Below are 26,824 nucleotides of genomic sequence, written 5' to 3'. Positions count from 1 at the left end.
TAAAATTTATATTCTGTATTTGTTTCAAAACTAGCTTAGCATGCTCTTTGACAAAAGTCAAAACACGTCAACCGTCAATTGTCAGTCAACGTCAACGGTAGATAATTTCAAGCCTACGTTCGTTTTTACAAAACACCGATTTCTTGTTGTTTACATATAGTTAAGTGATAAAATGATAAGGTACCGAGGAAAAAAGAAAGTTTTAGATAAAGTAAAGGAACTAGACGCATTTCCAAAAGTTCCCGAGGAATATGTAGACAGTACGTCGGTTAGCGTAACTTTCTCTGTTATCACTTTTTTTATTGTTGCTTGGTTAATTTATAGCGAAGTTACGTATTACCTAGACAGTAATTTAGTGTTTAAATTTATGCCGGACATTGATATGGATGAAAAATTACACATTAATATTGATATTACAGTTGCAATGCCCTGTTCTAACTTAGGGGCGGATATTTTGGACTCCACGTCACAAAGTGTTTTCGGTTTTGGTGAGTTACAAGAAGAAGATACGTGGTTTGAATTAACACAAGAACAGCAGGACGCTTTCGACGCTGTTAAGTATCTGAATTCTTATTTGCGCGAGGAATATCATTCAATTTGGCAGTTGCTTTGGAAAAAAGGGCACGGGTCTGTAAGAGCCACAATACCGCCAAGAAAGTCACGTCCGAATCGACGACCTGACGCGTGTAGACTCCATGGAGTTTTAACATTAAATAAAGTTGCCGGAAACTTTCATATAACAGCAGGAAAGAGCTTACATTTACCGAGAGGACATATACATTTGAATATGCTATTTGATGACACGCCACAGAATTTTAGTCACAGATTAAGTTTTGGAAATCCAGCTAATGGTATAATTTATCCATTAGAAGGTGATGAAAAGATTACAAATGATGAAAACATGCTCTATCAGTATTTTGTAGAAGTTGTACCAACTGATGTGGAAATCACGTTGGATTCTATAAAAACATTTCAATACTCTGTTAAAGAACTAGAAAGACCAGTGAGCCATAGTAAAGGCTCTCATGGTGTTCCTGGCATTTTCCTCAAATACGATATGGCTGCGTTAAAAATCAAAGTGTATCAAGAAAGAGAGAATCCTTTAAAGTTTATTCTCCGACTTTATTCTGTAATTGGTGGTATTTATGTATTAGGTAGTTTTATTAACTCAGTTGTCTCTACAATAAGGACAGCTTTTGTTAAACCAAATGCAGTGGTAAGAAATGAACATTTTGAAATGAAGAAATATCAAAATCCTTTACTAGTGCCTACAGATCTAGAAGTACCAGTAGATTTAATAAAACAATGACAAATGTAATAACTTAATCTAAGTAAATAGATTTGAAATGTTGCTTCAAACAATCCATGTAAACAACCCTAAACCATAGACATTGATATAGTGTGGAAAATTTATCTGAGCTGGTAAAAGATGTGCTGCTATAATAGAAAAAAATACATGACAAGACAGCTACAGTATGACAAGGATCTTGTGACACATTTAAAATTGCTATAATGTGCTATTATAATTAATTTTTTATTTATAACTTTGTTAGTCTATCCATTGGTTTTGAGACTTTTTTTATTGTCGTTGCTATCATTTTGACAAAAAACAATATTGGTCTACAAAATTGATTTGTATATTTGGAATGTTATCTTTGACATATAATATTTTAATTTTGATTACTGTATATATTACATCACATTATTATATTGGATTCAATTGTAAATTGTTATTTTATAATATTAAGGGTAACCAGTATTTTGAAAACATTATACATTTACAGATATATATGTATGTAATTTATGACAGATACAATTGTATAGATAACGCGTTATTAAATATATGGGTCAATCATTCAAGGTATATTAAATACTTTTTGCCGGAAGATTCTTATTATCTATATATATAAAAGAAAGTCGTGTTAGTTACACTATTACTCGAGATCGGTTGAACTGATTTAGCTGAAATTTGATAGGAAGGTAGCTTAGAACTAGGAGACGGACATAGGAACTTTAATATTTTGTGTGCATTTTTTTTATTCCGCGCGGACGGAGTCGCGGGTAACAGCTAGTTTAATATATTAAAGTTTGACGCCACCTCATTATTTTGATTCTGATTGTACCCTATCTTTTTAAACTTTTGATGCTTGTTTAGTTTATAATTTTATATTTGTGTTTCATTATCATTTTTTTTAATTCAAATGATCTAAATGTGATATTTGACTGATAAAATGTAAAATCGAATACCTATGTATTATTTGTAAGAGTAAATGGTTTTTTTACATAAATTGTACATAAAATAATTTAGTTTTATTTTAATTATTAATTAAATATGTTTGCAATATACATGTATTTCATTTCTTTTTAAATATTTAAATTATATAATTATCTTTCTAGCAATCTAGTGGGTGTGTGTAAGAATATTAGTTAAAAAATATCAGAACTTAACTGTGCGACTTATAACTTAACTGAGGGGGTGTGAATACATTTTTCCTATGAAAAGATACTTCCCATGCTATTAGATACTATGTCCCAAATTTTTAAAACACGCCTTAAACCAGTTTAAACAACTTTGTGAAAGTAATTAAAAGTTTTACTATTTATGTCAGTTATCTAAATAAATAAAATTGGCACAGGTGTTTTGTTTTAAATTTTGCACGCGATGAAGAGCGTTAAGGGGGACATTACACCATTGGTGAGCGGGCCTCCGCCGCTTTCTCTTTCACACTTGTAGTCTTACTTATTTTCTGTCGCGCGCACACGCTCCGTTTCTCAAAGTGTCGTTTTGTTCTCATCGCGGCCAACCCGATTCCTTCATTCCATTCGCGCGGCGGCGTCGCCCCTTGACGGGTGTCATGTGCTGGTCTTTTTTCTGACATCCGAAAAGTTAGGGAAACTTGGCAGTGGCGACCTTTGAAGACAAAAAAACTTTTGTCTCTCAAACAAATGATGCTGGTGCGGTGTTAAGTGATTCATTAATGTGTTTGTGTTGTGCGTATTTTTTGCGATAGCTATTCACCGTTTCAATTGAACGTTACTGTTTCGTTCGGCAAAAGCGCGTAGCACAGCGACGCACGAGAGGGCCGTGTATGGTTTATTCCTTGGGCTGCGTCCATCGGTGAAAGTAGAAGACCTTTGTTGAGTTCAAAAGGACGCAGGCCGCTTGCAACTAGCTCGAAACAAGTCGTTTCGCGTGCAGTTGTGAGGTGAGGTGAGTGGTATTTTAACTTCAACTTTACCGAACTTGTTAACGTTTAACAACTTTCTTTGTAAAGTTTTATTTCAGTATTAATTCATTTAAGAAATGTAAACGATTCTAAACTTTGTAATGAATCTTTACTCCACGATGGTAGTGCAATGTTGACTTTCTCTTTATCGCTTTTAATCGTGCATTAATGTTACCAAAATCGATTTTTCATTACCGAACATTCATTTTATCAGCAGAATATCGATGGTGCCATTCATGTTGTGGTTGGACGACTTTGGGTCACTGCCCTATACCCTACCTGTTGACTCGTTCCCTGTCGGGCCGGTTCTCCCACAACGGACCAACTGAAAAAATATGTCAGCTTTTCGAACTGATTGGCTAACTTATTGTTTGTATTCGACAATATTTTAAATAAACTGCACGGGGTAAAACTTACGGTTCTTGTATGTAAATTCGTGTTCAGTTATCCAACGAAGTGTACCGTTAGTTTTTACTTGTTAAACGAGATGTTATCTTCCATTGTATGCATTTCTATTTACCACCAGCCGGGTACATAATAATGAAATTACGATAATATCTCTACGAATAAACTTATTAATTTTCTTATAAACTGCGGTATAATGTTTTTTTTTGGTGGAATGAAACAATACTGGAGTTGAAAAAGCGTATATGTCTGAAGCAATACATGGTGTTCAATTTATGCAATTTATTATTTTGATTACCATACGGATAGCATTGCATCAATGCATCTCGCTATGAAGTTAACGTAATTTGAGCATATAAAAAGGATCTTGACAGATAGACCGTCCGTACTAGGTACGGAACCCTAAAACAAATTTGTATTTATATTATATAGTCATTATTATATGGTCAATATCTAGTGCTGAAAATTCAAAGAAATGGTAAAGTTGTTACCAAAGAACTTTATGTGATGTTTATCCATACGGGCAAGGTTTCTTGTTTGCATGGCCCAAGGGACAATTGAACGAGCGTGTTGTGTTTTGTATGGCTTTATTTTATTTTAAATCCGTACAATAAAAACCACAAAATCGAATAGCTAGTACGATTGAATTTGTAGGTACTTGATCACAATGGTTGTAACTACACGCCCTTACTTTAGTAATTCAAGACATTCATTTACTTTACACCCCACATACACTACAAAACTTACCCTTCCATTAAAAAAAAAAAAAAAAAACAAACCCAACCTATAACGGCAGTAGGTAAAGTTAGTTTACACTAGTTTTTATGTTAAGAATAAGGGTCGCAAGTTCCAAAGACATTTATAGATTTCTTTGAAAATATTTAAAGGTAGTATACGTACCTTATACTCATTTAACTGAGCGGATAGAAGGTGTAATTTGAATTTAATTGTTTCATTTAATACACTAATAAAAAGACGTAATTTTAGAAATGACTCAGCCCTTGTGTACACAAAATACGGGTGTGTTGTTGAATGTTGACAGCACGCATAGACACAAAGCGCGGGAAACGCCGCGACCGTTGTCTATGGCGCGCCACAGGTTATTTAAGGAACAGGATGCGGGACGCGCTTCATGGTTTTTTTTCAGTAATACGATACATCGTATCTATTCAGCCAGATCGATATAGATATTTTTACAACAGTGATTTTTTTCAAAATTATACCATGATTTTTTTTTAATTTCTACTCTGCTAATATTATTCTCTGTAATTTAATCAAATATTTTAATTTTACTTCAACATTACGGTTGTTAAAATGCCTTCCTTGCAGTGCATAGTTAATGACGTTAAGTGAAAGGGTCAATTAGAATTCTTGCTGACGTATTTATCTTTTAAACATTCTGGGTAACACTTAGTATAAATTACTTGCGTACTTAGTTGATAAGAATCCTAATTAGTCTAACTAGTTACCTTTAAACGTGAAAGAATCATGCCTAAAAGCATAAAAAGCCGTACAGTTTTTTTATGCTTCCATGGACAAAAGGCGGGAAGACGAGACTATTATTTGAAAGTAATCATCTTTACAATTTTTTTATAACAAGAATTCACCATCTTGTTCCTTGAAGTGCATAAAAGAAATGCCTACGTGCATAGAAGGTTCTTCCAGGTCCGCTAATGGGTACACTAAGATAAACTTAACGAAACATATACGAAATGGTAGACAAAAAAATGTTCTAAATGTGTATATGACTTAAGGTTCTACTTATTATATCACAGGTAAATACCAACCATTTCTACTGTGGATTTAATTGTCGCCTTCCTTCGGTCATAGACACGAGTGATTTTTTTTATGATGTGATATTTGTCAATTGTTTAAATACAAAAAAGTCACGCAACGTTCATGTATAAATTGAGTCGATTAGTTTAAACGAAAGTGCCATTCGGTAATTGCGTAATACCCGTCACTTATCATCAATTACAGTTGGACAATTTATTTGTGATTCAACTAAGGTCAACATGTTGTTTTTCGTTGAATTTGTATGACCTAAATAACTATATCATTATATTTGATGTTTACAAACAACGCCTGATATATTCTAGAGCTAAAAATAACCTGAATACTTGTGAATAATTTTTTTTTAATGGCAACCATTTTGGTAAAAAAAAACTGATCATTTATGGTTACACCGCAAACAGCGCCACCTATCGTGTTCATATTATTTAAGTTATTACAAGTTATTCTGAAATAAATACTAGAAGATTGTAAGTTAGTATTTTGCAACTATTATTTAACGTGTTTCTCGTTAAATATTTAAATAACACACCATAATATTTCCTTAATAATAATTCAAAAATGTGTTTTACTCATTGGGCTTTTGTAAAATAAACAAACGTCGAATTTGATTTACGATAATAATGGTGCAGCCGGTCTCAAACGGGGCTGAGGAAACGAAATGCGAGTTTGTACTAGAAAAGATTTAAAAATAACACAGTAGCACAACGATTATGCGCCAAAAAGATATTGTGAAACAATAGAGCATTCTTGATTACTGCAATATTATAGCGAAATTAAGACATTTGAGCTCAGAAAAAAGTCTATGGGAAACTAATCATTTTTCTGTATTTACCAACATTATAGGTCTTCAAGAATGCATATGAAACTCGACCATCTACTTTATCTTCTCTTAACCTTGTCTAATACTAACATGTTGATGCAATGTTATATATTCAAAGAATAGAGTACTTAGTTTGTTAAGAGATTACCACATATGTTTGCGTGCCATTGTCGTGACGTGCTACGCAACGAGTAAAGTGTCCATTGTTCTCACTGAACTGTGTCTGTGTAGTCTTGTCTATGTGACAATTCGCTACATATGGACATTTGACTAGTTACCGTTATTACATTGTTTATATGAGATTTAAACAATATGAATCCTTGTCTATGATGCATATAAATTATTGGAATTCCCAAGAACAGTTTTTCGTGTGCATGTTTATTTTGTTATGCCTGTTCGTTTATCACCATAAAAGTCTACTATAAGTGATGCCTTTTCGTAATTCCCAAAGTACTCCCGGTCCTCGTGATCCAAGAACCAATCAGCAGGGTCTTACAATGAAGGGAAATAAAGTTGAGAGTTCACTTGAAGAACTGTAGCAGAAGAAGGTTCCCCGAAACCAGTAACATTTTGAAAGGGATCTTTGAGAAAACTAATAATCTACAGTTTAAAATAAACCTAACCTAAATATTTAAATTTAAAACCGTTCACATTCGAACCCCGATTGGTTGTGCAATAATGCGCGTGCGCAGAACAATACCTTGCCCGGTCGATTACAATGGCTTTTTTTTTGTCCCACGTCGCATCTGTCCTGTACACGGCTTGGGGCACTCGACACTGGGAAATGAGACACTTATGCAACACGTGATAGACACCTAATAATATATTGTGTCTGAAACTTCGTAACTCAACTGTTTTAGTACTTAGCGGAATCTAAAATGCAGGATCTATTGTTATCGAACAGCCTCCTATCCAACATCAAGCCCCTACTTATAATGTGGTGGCCAAAGCCTAATTAAGGGGGATGAATGAGAAGTTTGTTCGCCGTATTTCCTAAAAAAAGTTATACGAAATTCAATATTGAAAATAACAAATATGATATTTTGTATATGTATATAATAAATTGTTTAACTATGTCATATTATCTGAAATATCATTCCTTTAACATATCCTACCCATAACGGGACTGTAGTGCAATTTCTAATCTGTTTGCTTGGTAGAGTAAAATCGTATATACTGTTCGAGGTAATACCATACACGCACGCGGAGGAATGCGACTGCACACGCAAGCGATTCTCGTTCTTATGATCATGCCATGTGTGTAACTAGTCGATTTGTTTGAATACGGTGCGTAATATTGCATGGCTGTCCTTGAAATAAATTGATACTCATAAAGTAGATATAAAAAGATATATCAGTTTAGCTACATTTAAAAGATTTAGGGGAGGGATGTTTAAAACGTTGAACCCTCATAACTACTTCACCACGAAATGGCGTAAGTATATCCCAAATGTAACTATTAGAACCTTGTCTGTATTCATCAAGGACAGAAGACCTTTGTGATGGTAAAATTGCGAAACAATGAGTTCTTGGGTTTGAATCCGACCTTCAATTAACGGGAAAATCCTAGCACAAGCTAACAATTTAGATGGATTGATTATAAATAATGTCATCTTTTAACAAAAACTAGGACTATAAAAGATTAAAAAACTAGTATCCGTTAACAACACGTCTTGGGCCTGTCTATGCATGTTTACTATATTCATTTACTTCTCTAATCAGCATCTGATGCATGATCTTTATTTCTTCGTAAAAAAATATCACAAACGCACGCGTGCACTTTCAGATGAAGAATTCATCTCGGACACGGTATCTCTAGGGTTGTCACTCAATTTAAAAATATAGAATTTATAATAAACTTGTATATTACTAGCAGTCGCCCGAGACTCTACGTTCTATGTTCTACATCTATAACAAACATCGAGATCCGTTACACCCAAATATTAGAATTTATAGATTAGTAAGATAAGACATGCGTTTGTATAAATACGTGTCAATATTTTTCAGTATAATTAAAAATTTTATCTAGTGTAGTAGTTTTTCATTTGACACCATAATCTAGTCTATTTTTCCAATTATCTTTTCTCATCAATTTTTCAATCATCAGAATTCATTATAGTATTCAATATAGTTTTTTTGCCACATAATCCATACCGGATTTAAAAGATATACGAACTACGTACAAAGTATACGTCGGATATGATTTCGTCGTGATCCCCAGCGCTGTAGAGATAACGAGAAAACGGATTTAAATCCGATTTGAGGACGCGACATTTTTCCGATTGATTTCGTCCGACATATTCCTAAAAAGAAAATGTAACACGTATTTTACCGGCTGTGGAAAATTGTTTGAAACTATCAAGATTATAATACCACAGATAATATAAAAGAAACAAAAGCATAAAATTCACAAAAACAATTTCCTCACCAGACCTAATTTTGTAATCATAAACCGTCAATTACATCTTAATTACAACAATATTATGTCCTTTTAGTTCTTTAAAAATATAGTAAATAAAATTGTACATGAAGAGATTCAAATTATAGAGCGGACATTTACAACATTACTCTACAAACATTTTAACTATAATCGTTAATAGCGCAATCTTCAGCAAACGATGTTGACAAAGCAGACAAATGTCACTTCACATGCTTGGCACATGGATTATGGTTTGGTTTGTGTTGTCCTATCTGATATCTCGAATGTCTTTGCAGAAGATGATTGATGCCTATACTTTCAACCAATTAAGGCAGAATACGTGTGGCGCGTGTGACATAGAGCCGTTTGTAACTAGTGTGTCCTCGGCGTGGACTTGTTAAGGCCGTCTTAAACGATATTCATAATGAAATTTGAATTTTCAATATTTAATTAAATCGCTCCGAATAAGCTAGACTTCAAATTATTAAGTACATAATGTAGCTTGTAAATACTGTCACCAAGAAAATGTTTTCTCCGTTTGTAACCACTATTTAAAAAAAAACTACAAAACGACCGAGATGTTCTTATTATGGCGTATATAGCAATAAAGGACAACAATGCAAAAAATGTTGTATATCCTTTCACGAAACAATATCCCAACAAAGACTTCGTATGTCAAAAAAATATTTAAACACGAAATAAAAAGTAAAATAATAGGGAATAGTACTGTGTATTTATACCACTGTTACCACAACTAAAGAAACTCACTCATTTATCTGTAAAAAATTATTAATCGAAGTTTTTTCGAGTTGCTCTATTATGAGTAAGAGAAGTAACAGTAGGGGCATCGGTCATTGCCACCAACACGGTACGCTGAGCACTCGTCAAAGTGATGGTTAATTTTTATTGGACGTTCCCGACTCGTATCACTTACCGAGTGCACAAACTTGTTCGAGTTTACTCACGTGAGAATTTTGGAGATGAAATTACATCCTTGCTCTTTTGAAGAGATCTTTTATTGGACAATATACATATTTTTTGTTACCTTAATTCATCATCATCAGCTTACTATACGCCATTGAGGGGCTCGGAGCCTATCCTAAGTCAGGGGTGACCATAGTAAACCACGCTGAACCATTGCGGATTGGTTGACTTTACACATATCTTTAAAATTCCTTCAATCTTGTCCAGGTTGCATCACAATGTTCTCCTTCATCGTAAGAACGTCGTACGTTGCACTTTATACAAGAGAAAAAAACGGTATAAGTTATGATCTAACTAAACTCTAATAAGCATGCACACATAAGGCAATAAATAGGTAACGTATATTAAATGTATTTCTTTCTTTCTTACTTTCTTTCTAATGTAATAGTTTAGTAATTCCTAGTAATAAGTAATTTGTTATTGTATTGTATGTTAAAAAATTATATATAACGACGCCTGGAAAAGGCAAAATGTTCAAATAAATAAATATTTAAAATTACTAGTTCTCACTGGTATTGCTGTAATCCAGTCTTCCTTTCCTTAATTCCTACAGCGATATAGTGCAACCTTCGAAACAGGTTTTACACCGATGAGTCAAAGTCAGGAACGAGCTCTGAAAATTCTTAAATAATTCGCACAGGCAAAACAAGAGTGACTCATCGCACACTTCGCAGAATCAACTGAGTTTTTTTTTTACAGCTACAGTTAGGGTTAATCTCTGGAGATCTCTGGATCTAAGAGATTCTACGAATACATTGTTGTAATAAAGGCTATACGTAAAACATTTGTTGGCTTCCAGAAAAAAAGGCCTTCGACTTTTTTCACTGTCTAAACAAAATAAAAAAAAATCTGTTTACAGAATTAAAAAAAATCGCAAAATCAGGTATGAGATTAGCAAGTTCATAAGACACATCTTACTCGTATCTTACTAATATTATAAATGAGAATGTTTGGATGTATGTATGTTTATTGCAAGGTATCTCGTGATCGGCTCAACGGATCTCGATGAAATGTGGCGTAGACATACAATATAGTCTGTAAGAACACATAGGCTTATTAAGTTTTTTTGATTCCGCGCGGACGGAGTTGCGGTCGACAGCTAGTTACGTGTATAAATGTGTTTACTGCGTGCATTCGATATGCATGCGTATTGTGGAGACTCGAGACGCAGCAATTCTTGCTATGACGCTACTAGTTAATTGTGACGCACGACATTGTATTAACAAATTCATATTTAGTCTTGTACTGATATGGTTTGATCTAAAAATACTTAGATTTTAATACTGAATTTTGAATTTACTTACAGTGCAGTTTTTAAATATTTCTTTTTGGAGGTAAAATAACAGAAGTGCTAATTGAGTGGATCTTTCCCCTTTATAATATTAATAGCTTTAGACCGCGACTCCGTCCGCGCGGAATTAAAAAATAAACGTAATAAGTAGCCTATGTGTTTTTTCAGACTATGTTCTACATATGTGCCAAATTTCATCAAGATCCGTTGAGCCGTTTCGGAGATACCTTCAAATAAACACCCATCCATCCATCTAAACATTCGCATTTATAATATTAGTAAGATATGGATTGAAAATGAAAAAAATGGGATTTAAAATAAAAAAAAAATAGCAAAAAGACTTTCATTACATATTATTTTTAATCATAAAAAATACTAAGTGAATAAAAGTAATATAAGACTGGGATTCCATTGATACAACTGTGTTAAGTATGCATCAAGGAAATCCTATTAGTCTTTGGAGGCATACAATTTTTTTTCTCATTTTAAAACTTGTCACTATAACTATTCGGCGTCTGTTTGTCCGTTAATTCAATCATCACTGATTCGTAGTAGAAATCTGACCTCGATACATCTTCATATTCGAAATTGTACTCTATTACTACGTTTTGGGGTTCAAAATTGTGTGATCAAAGTTAATCGTAGTTCAGATACATCGTGGATTGGTACAGTTTCCAAATTGGATGGCGTCAAACATTCAATTTGATTGTTGTTTATGACATTTGAGTTTCGAGTAACAAATTTGAATATATCTATGAGTTTCTACTGTTGAAACACTTGTATAACATACTCTGAAAACTGATAAATTTGAAAAAATTGAGAGCATTATTTTAAGAACGTATTCTGGTTATTGTAGAAAATGTAGATTACTAAAAATAATACAATTAATTAGTCTTTTTATATCTCTCCAAGTATGACCCTAAGTGACCGGAGTAAGTCTTATAGGTATCGACACACGTTACGCAAGCTAACGATGTCACAACACTACGATAACCCTCCGCTACAAAGAAACACTCTGTATAACAATTGTTCTAAGCACTTTCCATTGCATGGATAGGGTTTTAATGAGTTTGACAGTTTGTCCACTTTATATTTCTAAAATGATTTTGATGAAATCATTTCGCTATAATTCTAATCACACATACATACCATTAATTCCTTTTGAGAAACCTATTTCATCATTTCAAAAGGTAGAGCCTTACATGGTTATAATTTACTAATGAACCAGTAAACACGTAATTCTAAATATTTGTACCAGTAATCTATTTATAAGGAAACATCCTGTTTTCATTGATCTAAACACGTAATGAAGCATGTAATTGCTGCTGTTTGTTGATCTGTAACACCGGCCTTTACAACGCACCGACCTTCTAACCTAGAGAATAGACCTAGTTATTTTGTTAACCAGGGTTTAATTCGCAATAGGAACACAATTAAATTTACTATGAATAAGGGCTCCTACGAATAAGGGTCAATGTGAAAATTACAACTTTTCAGGAGAGGCTCTCGAAGTTTCGACCATATAGGAAAATAGACCGCGTAAGCTCCTTTACTTCAGCAAAAAAAAATACATTTACAGCTGCAAATTTGTATTTTGTTTAGTGTATGTAGCTTTTAACACAAAAAAGTAAAAATCATCAATTTGTTACTTTGGCCCTTATACATAGGACCCATCGATATGTTGTCGTCTCTATTTTTTGAAAAGAATATCTATATGAAAAAGAGAGAGAGAGAGAGAGAGATTTTACGATGAGTTTATTTTAGCAAACCCACATCGTAACACTGATTTAAGGACATGATCATCAGACCAACATTTTATGTTATTGTGCTCGAATAATAGAAATGCAAATGTGTTTTTTTCATTGCATTCAATAAATATTTTATTAAGTACTTATATAGTATTCAATCAAGTATGCAAGTAACAAAGTGATGCAACTAAGTTACGTAAGTTATAAAATGTACGTAACTTAATTCTATATTCGTTGTCGATCCCAGTACGTCGACGTAAGAGCGTAATTACAACCTAGCTTAGTAAAAGTGTTACCAAGCTTAAATAACTTTAGTTTTACTTCCTTCATTATAATAGTGAAAGTAATTTGTGGTATATGTTAACCTTTTTTCCGTCTTCGAAAAGAACAGTATCCTCTGACACTCATCAGACTTAAAGATTACTTCAAATTGAAGTTTGTTTTCTGTGTGCTTGTGATATTGCATTGGTCGAATGGGTCATTCCTGGTGCTAAAGTTGCTTCAGACTTTACCCATTGGCGGTTCAGATTCATCGTGGATTGGTTGGAACATTTAATTAAGACTTTTTCCTTCTTCGAAAGATTCGAAAGGGAGTTGGAAAAACAACATCAAAAAACAATTTCTTACTACAATAGTTATCCATCCATCTAAAAGTAAAATGGTGATAATACCATAAACAAGTTTATACATTGGGTTTCTTAACGTATTACTGAAATGTTACAAAAAATTCTTTTTTAACTTTAAGTGGTTTGTTTTGAAATTCGCTGCCCTATAACAACGAAAGCGCTATTTCAGGACCAAGCAAATGTAATACTACGATTTCTTTTTAGTTTTGTTAGTTTTATGGGCAATAAAACGTCCATACGGGTTCAAAGCAACATTATATTTTCAATCGGGCAACCCACTGTTGTGAGGTTTGCTCAAAACCGCGATTTATTTTACCAGCGAACTGCCTGGATTTACATAGATAAATCAATATACAGAGGGAACACATTTAAGATTTACTTCGATTAGTTACGACTGTGAAAGCTCAACAAAAGTTTTAAAAGAAATATTGATTCGCAACTCAAGTATTAATAAGATAAAAGTATGTAAAAAACAATTTAATTAAAATATTATTCTTAGTATTGATGCGTACTTGAACTTAACATACTTGTGGAATTGACCCGAGATAATAATAATATATTGTAATTAAATAAATTGTTGATAATACTAAACGAATACAATATCTTATAGCATAGGAAAACTCAACTTGTATTAATAAAATTATAAACAAAAAAAAACGTGCAGACGAATTTGTTACTTTTTTTAATTTCAGCTAAAGAAAAAAAATAACCACATTAAATTAGCAGTTGCAAATTTCATTATATACAGAATTTAATAAATAATTTGTTATTAATTTGCAACTAATAAGGTATTAATTTGTACTCCATCATCTCTACATTTATTTTAATCTATGACAAGACGTCACGTGATGCAAATTAATATGTGTACGGTCGACATAGACGACATAGACATAGAGTTAATTACACCACTTTATCGTGTGTATGGTCAGCATAGACAATTAGCTAACAACCATATCACGTGTGACATGTGTTTGAGGACATGATAATTGTTATGCTGACGGTACTGCATCAGTATTCTTAAACCATAAACGGTTATGTAGCATTGTTAATGATTGATAGAAATTGTAGAGTTTGTTTATGTTGAATTCTGATTAGTTTTTATAGTTTCAAGTGACTTGAAAGACCAAATTATTAACAGTACTGCATCTTTAAGTAGTTACCATGGGAGACTCTTAGATTAGATTTAGTATTAGAAATCTACACTAAGGGTCTGTTAAAACGATACTAGAATATCAGTAAGTAAATATTGTATTAGATAGCTAAGGATCAAAGAATTTTATAATTGGAATCTTTTGGTTTGCTCTGTTTTTAAACTTTCTACAAAGAGAAAACGTTTTTTTATATATGTAACTCAGAAACTGCTGGAACCATTTCAAAAATTAATATTTTTCATTAGAAAGCAACATTATCATTAAGTAAAATAGCCTATATAACTAGATTTTTTTTTATTACTCGCGGACGAAGTTGCGGGCAAAAGCTAGTCATAAGATGATTTTTTTTAAAATAACTGCATTACTCAGAGTCGTTTATTGGTAACTTGGACCTTAGTGTAGATTTAGTATGAGAAATCAACATGTATTTGCTTAAAGAGCATCTAAGCAACTGTCTTAGTAACCATAAGCGTTCAGACAGCTCAGGGCAAATGTCTTGGATTTAATAAAAAAAGACGTGCAAAGTAAAATTAAACCTTGTTTCAGTGGTATAAAGCTCAATTTTATTTGCAATAAAAATCTGCTCTGCTCTCCGTCATGTGAACAGACCCTAATCGACACTGTGGCATTAGTCATTTTATATATCTCAACATTTCTATATCAAACACTTCCAAACAATAGTATCCATGTTTAACTTGATTTTATGTATGTTATATGTATGTAAGATGTTTACAGTAGCCGTGCTATATGTAGACGAGTTAGTACGTGACCGTCTGAACAATACATTGCATGTATTGTTTATACAACAGCACTGCTAAGGTTGAAACGTTGTTACGAATTACATCAGTAGATTTGTACATAGACAAGATTTGTTATGATTATTCTTTGACAAAACAGAGACAGCAATATGTTGTAATCTATCTATATATATAAAAGAAAGTCGTGTTAGTTACACTATTTATAACTCAAGAAAGGCTGAATCGATTTGACTGAAAATTGGTGGGCAGGTAGCTTAGAACCAGGAATAGGACATAGGATAATTTTTACCCGGTTTTCTATTTTTAATTCCGCGCGGACGGAGTCGCGGGTAAAAGCTAGTTTATATTAAAAAATATATATTAAAAAATAATCAGCATTCCTAACTATATTAAATTAATATTAATCTATATATATAAAAGAAAGTCGTGTTAGTTACACTATTTATAACTCAAGAACGGCTGAATCGATTTGACTGAAAATTGGTGGGCAGGTAGCTTAGAACCAGGAAACTGACATAGGATAATTTTTACCCCGTTTTCTATTTTTTATTCCGCGCGGACGGAGTCGCGGGTAAAAGCTAGTATATATCTATATATATAAAAGAAAGTCGTGTTAGTTACACTATTTATAACTCAAGAAAGGCTGAATCGATTTGACTGAAAATTGGTGGGCAGGTAGCTTAGAACCAGGAATAGGACATAGGATAATTTTTACCCCGTTTTCTATTTTTAATTCCGCGCGGACGGAGTCGCGGGTAAAAGCTAGTTTATATTAAAAAATATATATTCAAAAATAATCAGCATTCCTAACTATATTAAATTAATATTAATCTATATATATATAAAAGAAAGTCGTGTTAGTTACACTATTTATAACTCAAGAACGGCCGAATCGATTTGACTGAAAATTGGTGGGCAGGTAGCTTAGAACCAGGAAACTGACATAGGATAATTTTTACCCCGTTTTCTATTTTTTATTCCGCGCGGACGGAGTCGCGGGTAAAAGCTAGTATATATATATCTATATATATAAAAGAAAGTTGTGTTAGTTACACCATTTATAACTCAAGAACGGCTGAATCGATTTGACTGAAAATTGGTGGGCAGGTAGCTTAGAACCAAGAATAGGACATAGGATCATTTTTACCCCGTTTTCTTTTCTTTTTTTTTTATTCCGCGCGGACGGAGTCGCGGGTAAAAGCTAGTATATATATCTATATATATAAAAGAAAGTTGTGTTAGTTACACCATTTATAACTCAAGAACGGCTGAATCGATTTGACTGAAAATTGGTGGGCAGGTAGCTTAGAACCAGGAAAAGGACATAGGATAATTTTTACCCCGTTTTCTATTTTTTTTATTCCGCGCGGACGGAGTCGCGGGTAAAAGCTAGTATATATATAAAATAAAGTCGTGTTAGTTACACTATTTATAACTCAAGAACGGCTGAATCGATTTGACTGAAAATTGGTGGGCAGGTAGCTTAGAACTAGGAAAAGGACATAGGATAATTTTTACCCCGTTTTCTATTTTTTATTCCGCGCGGACGGAGTCGCGGGTAAAAGCTAGTCTATCTATAATCTATATATATAAAAGAAAGTCGTGTAAGTTACACTATTTATAACTCAAGATCGGTCGAACTGATTTAGCTGAAAATTGATGGGGAGGTAGCTTAGAACTAGGAGACGGACATAGGATTTTTTTATCTTGTGTGCATTTTTTTTTATGCCGCGCGGACGGAGTCGCGGGTAAAAGCTAGTAGTATATATTAGTAACATATTGTTGTCTCTTTTTATTATAGACATTGAAAGGGATGACAAATATCTGCAGTGGAATTCCACGGTGATATCGTGAATTTTAATAATAAGTCTATAAGTATGTTGGACTTCAGGGGATCTAGAGAATAATGCATTAGACCTAATTTCCACTGGCATCACATAGACTGTATGTTTAGGATCATTGGATAAACAAACACAGATGTGTTTGTTACTGCATCATGAATGCAACGTAATATGAATCATTATCCTTTGCAATAAGATTGAAGATTGATTGCTGTTAAGATGTTATCTTGTGTCAAGGTCATGCAAATTATTTCATCTCAGGTCTGATCTTTTTCTCTTGTTACACGTGACTGTGTTCGCTTTTGATAACCAAAGCGTTTTTACGCTTCTTTGTTTACGGAACTTGCATACGATATTATTCCTCCTAAATCTTGCCAGTAGTTAGCAAGACACGGATGACAATTGCTCATATTTCTTTATCTTTTTTAAATTGTTTGGTGCCTTTATGTCGTTATCTGACTTCTTTTGTTTAAAAGTTATTCTTACATTGTGTTTTCACTGTATAAACACATGTATGAAAACATATTGTCGTGCCTTTCCTTCTTTTGTAAAAACAGAGACATCTGAATGTTTCTTATACACGTGTTATGGCAGTCAAATTTTCCAGTTGTTTTTTGCATGGTAACTGTGACTTATGTTTCTTTTTTCTTTTTCAGGTAATATTAAAGATGATAAAAATTAAAAAGGTAAAAAAGAAAACGATAATTCTTTTTTGATAAATGAAACACGACTGCAATATTAGTTAACCTCAAAGTACAACGTCATGACGTAATTGCCGATAATTTCAAGGGTGCTTACAATGAAGTTCTTTGTTAGTAGCCGGCTCACAGAGTGGCTTGATAAGGCATGACTAGTGCTTGATAAGGCCGGAAACGGACTGTGGGTTTTAACCAAAATTTAACTAACATATTTAAACAGTAAGACTAATTAAGGGAACAGAGATAAATGTTATTTGGTAAAGATTTTATATTAGAGTTTAAAAGAATTGTTGCGCAACTTGTTTTATATATTTATCAACACCTTAAATTAAAAAGTTAAATTGTTTTAATACATGTATTTCAGTGGAAATTCACCTTTAATTTACAAGATACATTTTCAATTTACAGATATAATTACTCTAGCATCTTATTATTGTAACTTTTAAATAAATTTATCCGTACCATGTAAAGAGTAATCTCTTATAGGGTCTCAAAATAAATGTAGTGGTAGACGCCAGCAACAACATCTGTTGCAAGAATTGGCCGGCTCGCCCGGTGAAATACCACGACCACATAGAAGATAGGCGTCAAGTGGAAGTAATTCCAAGTACAGTCTGATGAGTGTGGTGCCGGTAGCCTAATTTTAGGCCTATTTTCTTATAAGGAAAGGATGGGAAGGGGAAGTGGATTTTACGAAGGAGGAAATATATAGGAAGAGAATAATCTTTCTGTGCCTGCCTCCGTCGATTAGAGGTAAGCAGCGTATTTGAAATTGCTATTATCTCAGGTGCCGCTCGCTCCTTATTAAAAAATGTGACTCTTTTCGTTGGAATATCCTTAAACAGTTAGTTGTTATGACAACCCGGTCATTGACTTTCCCCGACTAATGCAGTTAGGTAATTAATTCGTCCGTTAACTTAACTGTGGTTAGCGTTAACTATTAATTATCCCTGAGGGATCTTTTACAACGCGCAGATTAACGACTAGAATGTATGGATGTAGCTGTAAAACGTGTATTTGTATGAATTATAGCTGCCATTACTTATTTAATGAAGATAAATGGAAAATAGTATGGATTTATAAATTACTAGCTGTCGCCCGCGACTTTGTCCGCGCGGGATTAAAAAAAACTTAATAAGTAGCCTATGTGTCGTTATATTTAGTTCCACATATCTACAATTAATCCGATTGTTGAGGAAGTCGGTGGATATTCAGCACACCTTCAATTAAAAATAAAGTCCGCTACAGACGTTCAGTTTTAATTGAAGAGTCTTACAAAATTTCAATTGTCAGTTAAAATGTACCGTTATCAGCTACCTACACACGTGCGATTTTACAGTCCATTTCATATGTTCATTTAAAGCAATGCAGTTTAAGCTGAAGGTGTGTAGCAGGCTTTAGTCTAAGTACACTTTCAGAGTGCCGGCGGGCGCGGGTGCTAGCGCGGGCGCGTGTAATTCAAAATTTATGCAGACGCCATTTGCGTTCACAGTGCTCCCGCGAGCTGCGCGTCTTCATGAGGCGGGCGCGGGCGCGCGTGGCGCGGGAGTTTCTAATGGCTCAGTCCGCCCGTATCGTTCACAGTGATATAGCGTCTGTTAGGCGACTACGCGTGTGGTTCTAAACCATTTTGATTCACCCGCCGAAGCGTCGTCTCGTGTATTCAAAGATTTTATCGGGATACGTCCGTAAATCAGCGTATAATACATAAAATTCTCCAAACTTTTCTCTTCCTTCATTTAAATCGTGTGTGCCAAACTTCATATATTGAAATTTCCATTTCAAGTATGAATTTTCCATTAATAAAAACAAATCTTCATCCCTGTCTTCTAAATACGTAGAAAGTTTGAGAACGACCTATCACATGTGCAATGACACTCGTAGCTCGATCGCCACTGTGAATACGCAGACGCCAAGACCCGAGCGCCCGCGCCCGCCGCCGCACCCGCTAGTGCAGTCTGAATAGTACCTAAAACTTAATAAACAACAGAAAAAAGAAAAAAAGGAGAAAATTGTCTACAATTTAGTAAATCTATGATGAACTAGAAAATATCCTTGTTTGTTTACTTTTATAACGTGACTTTATATCGCGTCATTCAGTGAAATTGCGAAAGGCGTTTTGTTTATTATACACCAATGAATTTTATGTCCTTGCTTCGTTACATAAATTGTGACTCATTCAGTCAACAAAGGTCATTCACTCATTCCTACTTTGGACATTCACTCATTCATTTAAACGTTAAAAAGACATTGAACGTGCAGAAATTACTGTTGAGTATTATACTAGTAAATGTACTAAAATATTGTTTTAGTTACTTAAAAAAGTTACTACAAACCGTTCCTGATGTGTTGTGTTAGTTTATGTTCAGTTTTAAATTAGATTCTAATCATGTTTTTTCCCTACGGAGGTTTTTTTAAATATCAATGTGGCAAACGAGCAAGCGGACATCTGTATCCCTTTGCCCATAGACATTCGCAATTACAAATGCGTTGTCTACCTTTAATCGACGGAGGAGAGGACGCACAGTAAAAGGATAAAACCTATGCTTAACCTCCGTCAAATCCAATTTCCTTTTCCATTTTTTCCTGTTAAGAAAAGTTGGTACTATAATTAGGCCTCCTGCACTTACGACCGGCACAGTATACTCTACCATACATCTCTCCTAGTTATCTTATCTTTATACACTCCTTTAAAAATAAACAAATTAGTTTCAAATGTGACCAGTGAATATTAGGAATTATCGTGTAAATAAAAAAAAATACTTGTAAATCCATTATAAACTTATCGTGGTTTGACTAGTTAGCTTTACGTCAAAGTATATATAAACTCTATCCTGTAAGTTGATGTTATCTTTAGCTAATTTTATCTGAGGACATTCAACTGTCTCCACACAGTTATTTATGGATCTTCTATCCACGGACTCGAAATGCTGACGTTCACATTTAATATAACAAAGTTATCTAAATAATTATAGTATTAGTTATTCTGTTCTGTAATTCTAAAATGCTTTTGCAAAAAAACTAACCTGTGCCGAAATAAAAAAAAACTTAGTGTTCACTATATCTGCTTCTTCCCAATGAGAGTTAGATAATATATTTTAATGTGAATATTTATACAGTGGATTCTCGAATTTGGAATTAAAAAACCTATATGTAGAATGTGGATGCATCTCTAACACAATTGTTTGACAAAAATAATTTTTGAATAGATCGACAAAGGTATAATTCACCGTGGGTTTCTGAGACCAATATCTCCGTTTGAAATATATTGTTATCTCTGTTTTGTCAAAGATAATGACAGGGATGACGATATGTTTTTTCTTGTGATATGTTGTTTGATCTCGGAAACCAACTGTTAGACGTTTAACTTATAATTTACCTTCATAAAGTTCATATCGTGTGAAACATATCAATCTAATTAACGTGACTACAATGCTTATTAACACATAATATATGTGGTCTTTATGTGAATGAAAATAAGGTTCTAAATCTTTAGCATTTAATATGTAATTGTCGTGTCTAGGTTACCGTGTTGGTACGTCGCTTGAATACTGATGTGGCCATGAAAACGGCGATAATAAAAGCGTAGCCTACTTGCTAGGATTCGGATATCGAATAACTTTACTAAGACTTCAGTCTATTAGTGTTGTTGGACTAAAGAACACTTAATAAAATTTATGAGTCACCTTCCAATACTTGATAAAAATTTCGACTTGAATCTACTTTTGAAAGTATTACATAGACATCATTATTGCTATGTTATTAATAGTAATAACATATTTGTTGTTTTAAGTTTAAATACTTCAAATTTGTTAAATCCAAAATGTTTGTATGTGTTAAATAAGCTGTCGCCCGCGATTTCGTTCGCACGAAATTAAAAAGAAAACTTAATTAGTAGCCTATGTGTTCTTCCAAAATATGTTATACATCTATGGCAAATTTCAGCGTGAACTATGAAGCCGTTCTGGAGATATCTTCAAACAAACATCTATCCATCCATCCAAACATTCGTGTTTATGATATTTCTAAGATAATTTGTTGACATTTTGTTAAGTCAAACAAAACTCGGCAAACCATTTTTCTAAAATAAGGAATTTAAAATTAGGAGAAGAGTTGAATGAAGATTCAATTGTTTAGTACAAACTGAAATTTTAAAAAAATGCTTGTAAATAAACAAATTAATAATATATATTCACAAACGCTTTTTTAATGGCCTAATGCAATATCAACGGGTTTCGGCTGTAAGTCAGCTCCGTGAAGTAGGTTTTAAACAGGTTTCTACTAGATCTCGTTGCCAAGACTACATGTAAAGTGAGGTGAATAATGTCTGAACATATTACATGTTTACATGCAAAATATAAGAGAGTAATGGAAATAACGAGCAGTTCTTTAAATTGTATTTTTGTTTTTTAATAGAGGTCACCCCCGACTTCATCAGCGAAGACTAAAAAACTGGCTTAAGTTACTTCTGTACATGTCATTTATCTTCCACTGAAAGTCCTAAATTAAAATAGGTTTAGCTGTTTCGTAGATTACCCAAAATAAATGCGACGAATTTGCAGACAGACATTTTGTAAGTTTTCTGTTAAAAACAAAATATATTTGATTTTGTTCGCGTAATATTTTTCTATAGGACATACAGACACTCCAATTTTAATTATTGTGTTGTGTTAATATAAATCCAAAATTCACCAAAGAACCCGTAGATACTGGTCACTCTAATTTATGTTGAAAAGAACAGAGAAAGCGATATGTTTTGTACAAGTGTGTAACAGTTTAAACTCAATAACATGTGTATTGATTTAAAAGTTTTAATTTCACAATTTTTCTACGTATTTTACTCTGTTAGGCTTTAATTAACTAACGAACAAGCAGCTCTTAAATCAATTTTCATATTATGTATCGTATAAGTCGCTTAATAAAAAAGTAAAAAGACCGTTCCTCTATTATTATGCCTTAATTTCTATAATCATTAAAAACATGAGTAAGTGTTAAGTAATTTATGTACTCGAGAGAACAAAGGGAGCAATCATTTGTGTCAGCTTCCAACTTCCAATCGACCTCTGACTTCTTACTTAAGAAGATTGCTATCATTGTATATCACAGACTAACTAAATTATAGACACATCATGTAGCAATTTCTTATTTCGTATACAATTGAAATACAAGTTTTTATTTTATATCATAGGGTGACAAACGTGCTAGGGGTCATCGAAATTTCATAACTTTTAAATTAAAGTTTACTTAATCATGCAATTGATTTGATATAATAAGAATATAAGAAATCGAATAAATTGTTATTTACAGCAGGAATAGATTAAATATCGCACTAAAACTTCAGTACCTAATGAAATATTCAAGATCTAGAATATAAAATTCTATCTATAGATTTTTAAGCTATGTAAAAAAATTGCATTCATAAAATATGAAATCAGTTAAGAGTTTAGGTTTTTCAACATCAAGCAAAACTAATTTTTATATTTATTTAATATATTTCTTAACTTTCTGTGTATTCATTACACTGTGGCTTATTAACCTTTCATTGAATAGTTCACACCGATCTCGTTAATCAATTTAACTAGATTTACAAAACATCTTTTAAATAAAGCTGATAAAAATCTTACCTTAATACCGATTACAAATATTCTTAATTAGGAAAGAGGACTATGACTTCGGTTCTGTAGTTTTTTAAAACCTAATGAAACTAGAATCTTGGTATTAATATCGTTAAGTTGAATCTCCATTTTCGTACCACATGCATTACAGCAATATTACTATTCTCTAATTCTCTTTGAAAAAACAAAGATGGCAATAGAATTCGATGTACAATGTTTGAAATTCACAGTTAAACACAATAACTTATTAGACGAGCTGTTCAAATGTTCCACTTCCTCGAAACAATAAAATAAAACTTTCTACAAATATTTGTTCAAGACATCAAATCACCCGTCTCTCTTACACTCGGGTAAAAGAAATTTCGTTTCATTTTGAATTTAAACGTACTTTCAAAGTAAACATAAAAATATAGGCGATAATTAATGTTGAAGATTAAATTGAACATCCTATCTCATAAGGAATTTTTATTATGTTTTTTTTTAATATTTCTGTCTTGTTCTATGTTTTGATTTAAAAATAAATTCCATTAAAAGTTAAGATCGATGATAAATCATGAAGAAAACAAATTAAACTAGAGGATTAGAGCTAACACCGCGCGGGGTTCACAAAACGATAGTAAATTTAAATTTGGAACGCGGGCCAGATGTTTGGGATTTAGTAAAAAAGTTCGTTCTTAATTTAAATTTATCAAACATCTAACTGGCATAAAATAATGACGCTTGTTACATAACAGTAAATACAGATTATATTTTTTTATTTGGCATAATCTTGACACAGCTTTATCATTTCTATGCAGTATGCATTTTTATTTTCAGATTCAATCTTACCTTGTATAGGACATATCTTATATCGCAGCCATAACGAGTACAAAAACAAATGTAGGAAATCAGTAAATGCATACTTTTTACTGTATAAGGATGTTTATAGGAAGCGGAATAAATATTACTCAGTACAGTTATTAGAATTAGAGACCTGTGAAGTTGAGTTAACTTGTAATAAAAAAATCAAGAAGCGACTGATTGCTATGACACCCTGAGAACGACTGAGATTCTGTTTCATTAGATTTGGATCCTTTTATTCACACACTTTGAACCTATGTCACAAAGATCTGCGTCACAATAACGTTTTTTTTTACAAACTTATAAAAAGCAAATAATTTTTTACCTCCTATCCTTCGACCAAAAAGTATTCACATTGGGAAAAAAAACATACAGACAAATTAAGAACCTCCTTTTTAAAGTCTGTTAAAGAGTACATTAGAAAACTGACATTCTCTAATCTGGAATTAAAAGTTTAAATGGCATTTATCTCATTCGTATTGCCAGGAATATGAAGCCCAGTTGTGAGAGTAATGGTGCTCTGGAGCTCGGTGACATACATCTCTGATGTAGAGTGGCCATGGGTATATTGAAAGCAGGATATTACCACGGAAAAAATATTATTGCAGTAGTATTTGTTAATTGCACATCGCGCCGGTGGCACATTAGTTAAGCATCTAATATAACTAATATACAGGTCCGGGTTCCATTTTTGAATTTTTCGAAAGTTTACGCCGATAACTAGCATAGTTTTATTTATTCAATTTGTGTAACCTGATTTGTGTAGGTAAAAAAAATCACACAAACTACATTCAACTTTTAAGCAGCTACAAACGTTCAGTTTTAACTGAACAGTTTAATTAAAACTGAAAATCTGTATGTTTTGTAAATGTCTTTAAAAACAAAATGTATGGCAACTTTAATTTGTACACATTACGGGTTCCGTGTTGGAGGGCCGAAAGTCTGGCACTCGAATTAGCGGGTCGCGAAACGTCCCCATTAGACCACCCCTGCTAACCTACCAACTTTTTAACCTAACCTACATCGCTCACATATTTCTGACAACTAACATTTCTATATAAAAGCAGACTTTAGAATTTAATTGAAGATATTTGCATTAGTAAAAAAAAACATGATTCGAACAATTTTTTTAATCACATTTCCAATACTTACCGTTGGTTTCTGAGACCAAAATAACTGTATAAAATATATCGTAATCCCTATCATTATCTTTGACAAAACATATTGGTCTCAGAAACCCACGAGTAATAACTTGCAGTAATTCAATCTTTATCGATTTTGAAAAGTGCAGTCTTTAGATCTGTATTCTTCCCTTGAGTGTACATAGGTGTACAATTAGCCGGTTTTTTTTGTTTATTACCTAATTTCTCTTTTTTTATTATTTAAACATCGTATTGTTGTGTTATAAATACTTTATCTATAAATAAACCTTTCCTAAACTTTGACACGATATCGTCAAACGCCATATTCTCGGAATCTGCTAACGATGTTCATAAGAAGCTTACATTTTGCGAGAAAAAGGCAATTTTTTTATATTTGAAGAGACGCACAGATTTAACATTTCCCCTCCACTATCAAATCTATTTCCCATTCCCATCCTTTCTTTATAAGTAAAGGGTGCGAAGAGAAAGATGACTAAAATTAGGCCTATGAAACGCACACACATCATACTGTACACTGAATTGCTTCCATTTGACGCCTGTCTTCTGTGTAATTTAGTTCTTTGTTATTTGGTGGAGGCCTATAAGCCGTGGGCATCTTGTGGTTGAAGAAAACAATAATTTAAAAAGTATCTTTCGGAATGTACTTTTCAATGCTCTGAGTTATTCAACCGGCGTACTGTCTATGCAGCATTGTGTAGTCAAGGTCGCGGTGACGAGAGTTAGCAATACGCGCACTGATGTGAATCATTTCATTGTATCGCACTGACTGTCACTATGTTACCGTAAAACTGTAAATATAGTTAGTTTATAATCACACTATTACGTGTTAATGTATTTCAAATTAACTTTTATTTTTACTTATAAATCATTATTTCGTATTCGTCAAACAAAATTAACGAGTACGTCTTCATTATTGCCACTTAATAATAAGGTGAAGGATTCCCAAAGTGGTCACAAAACTTCTGAAGTGGTAGTTCGATAGGTATCGACCCCTTGGGGCATTGCTAACTCTGTCTTCTTCTATTGACCTAAGTCAAAATGAAAAATAATAATAATGGAACCTAAAAGTAGGTAATTTGGCCATGGGGGTTTGAGGTAACAGTTCATTTTGGAAAAGGGGTCACTTGTCCAAAATAGTTTGGGGATGCCTGATTTAGACAATTAAACAGTTTCTCATTTTAGCACAATGTATACTTCCATTAGTGTAATTTTTTGGTACAATGTGGTGAGATTAACAAATTGTAGATATTGACAAGTTTAAGGTGACATACAATAACCTTGTACAATCAGCTCACGTATCACGGAACTTATTTAATTCACTGGAGCGTCAGTGTCAATGGGGGATATGTAACAATGAAAGTGTAGGTTTATCTGTGCATCTGCATTTTAATTATTTTGTGTTGTGGAAATTTCAGAAACTATTCTTTTTATAGATCGGATATTC

At 33.1% G+C, this 26,824-nt stretch overlaps 2 protein-coding genes across 3 annotated transcripts in view; both read left to right on the top strand.

Moving 5' to 3' along the window:
• The first annotated feature begins 56 nt into the window (after nucleotides 1-56).
• On the top strand, nucleotides 57-1,447 carry LOC106713879 (endoplasmic reticulum-Golgi intermediate compartment protein 2). The gene has a single exon (XM_014506775.2). The coding sequence runs from the start codon at nucleotides 173-175 to the stop codon at nucleotides 1,307-1,309; it is 1,137 nt and encodes a 378-aa protein (XP_014362261.2). The 5' UTR covers nucleotides 57-172; the 3' UTR covers nucleotides 1,310-1,447.
• A 1,373-nt stretch (nucleotides 1,448-2,820) lies between these two features.
• LOC106713883 overlaps nucleotides 2,821-26,824 on the top strand; it is an 85,690-nt gene continuing 61,686 nt past the window's right edge. Inside the window, exon 1 of one of the 2 annotated variants that reach the window (XM_045683606.1) lies at nucleotides 2,821-3,206. The gene's annotated coding sequence lies outside the window, so the exon portion shown is untranslated. Of the gene's footprint in view, nucleotides 3,212-26,824 lie in introns of both variants that reach the window. The other variant, XM_045683605.1, reaches the window with a different exon arrangement.

The sequence above is a fragment of the Papilio machaon genome, chromosome 22 (genome assembly GCF_912999745.1).
Source record: "Papilio machaon chromosome 22, ilPapMach1.1, whole genome shotgun sequence".
Classification (NCBI taxonomy): Eukaryota; Metazoa; Arthropoda; class Insecta; order Lepidoptera; family Papilionidae; genus Papilio; species Papilio machaon.
The sequence above is the reverse complement of the archived record's forward strand: the minus strand, read 5'-3'. Positions and strand labels throughout refer to the sequence as shown.

What these genes read in the sequence shown, in the direction of transcription:
- LOC106713879 (XM_014506775.2), top strand. Translation starts at nt 173, where the DNA reads ATGATAAGGTACCGAGGAAAAAAGAAAGTTTTAGATAAAGTAAAGGAA.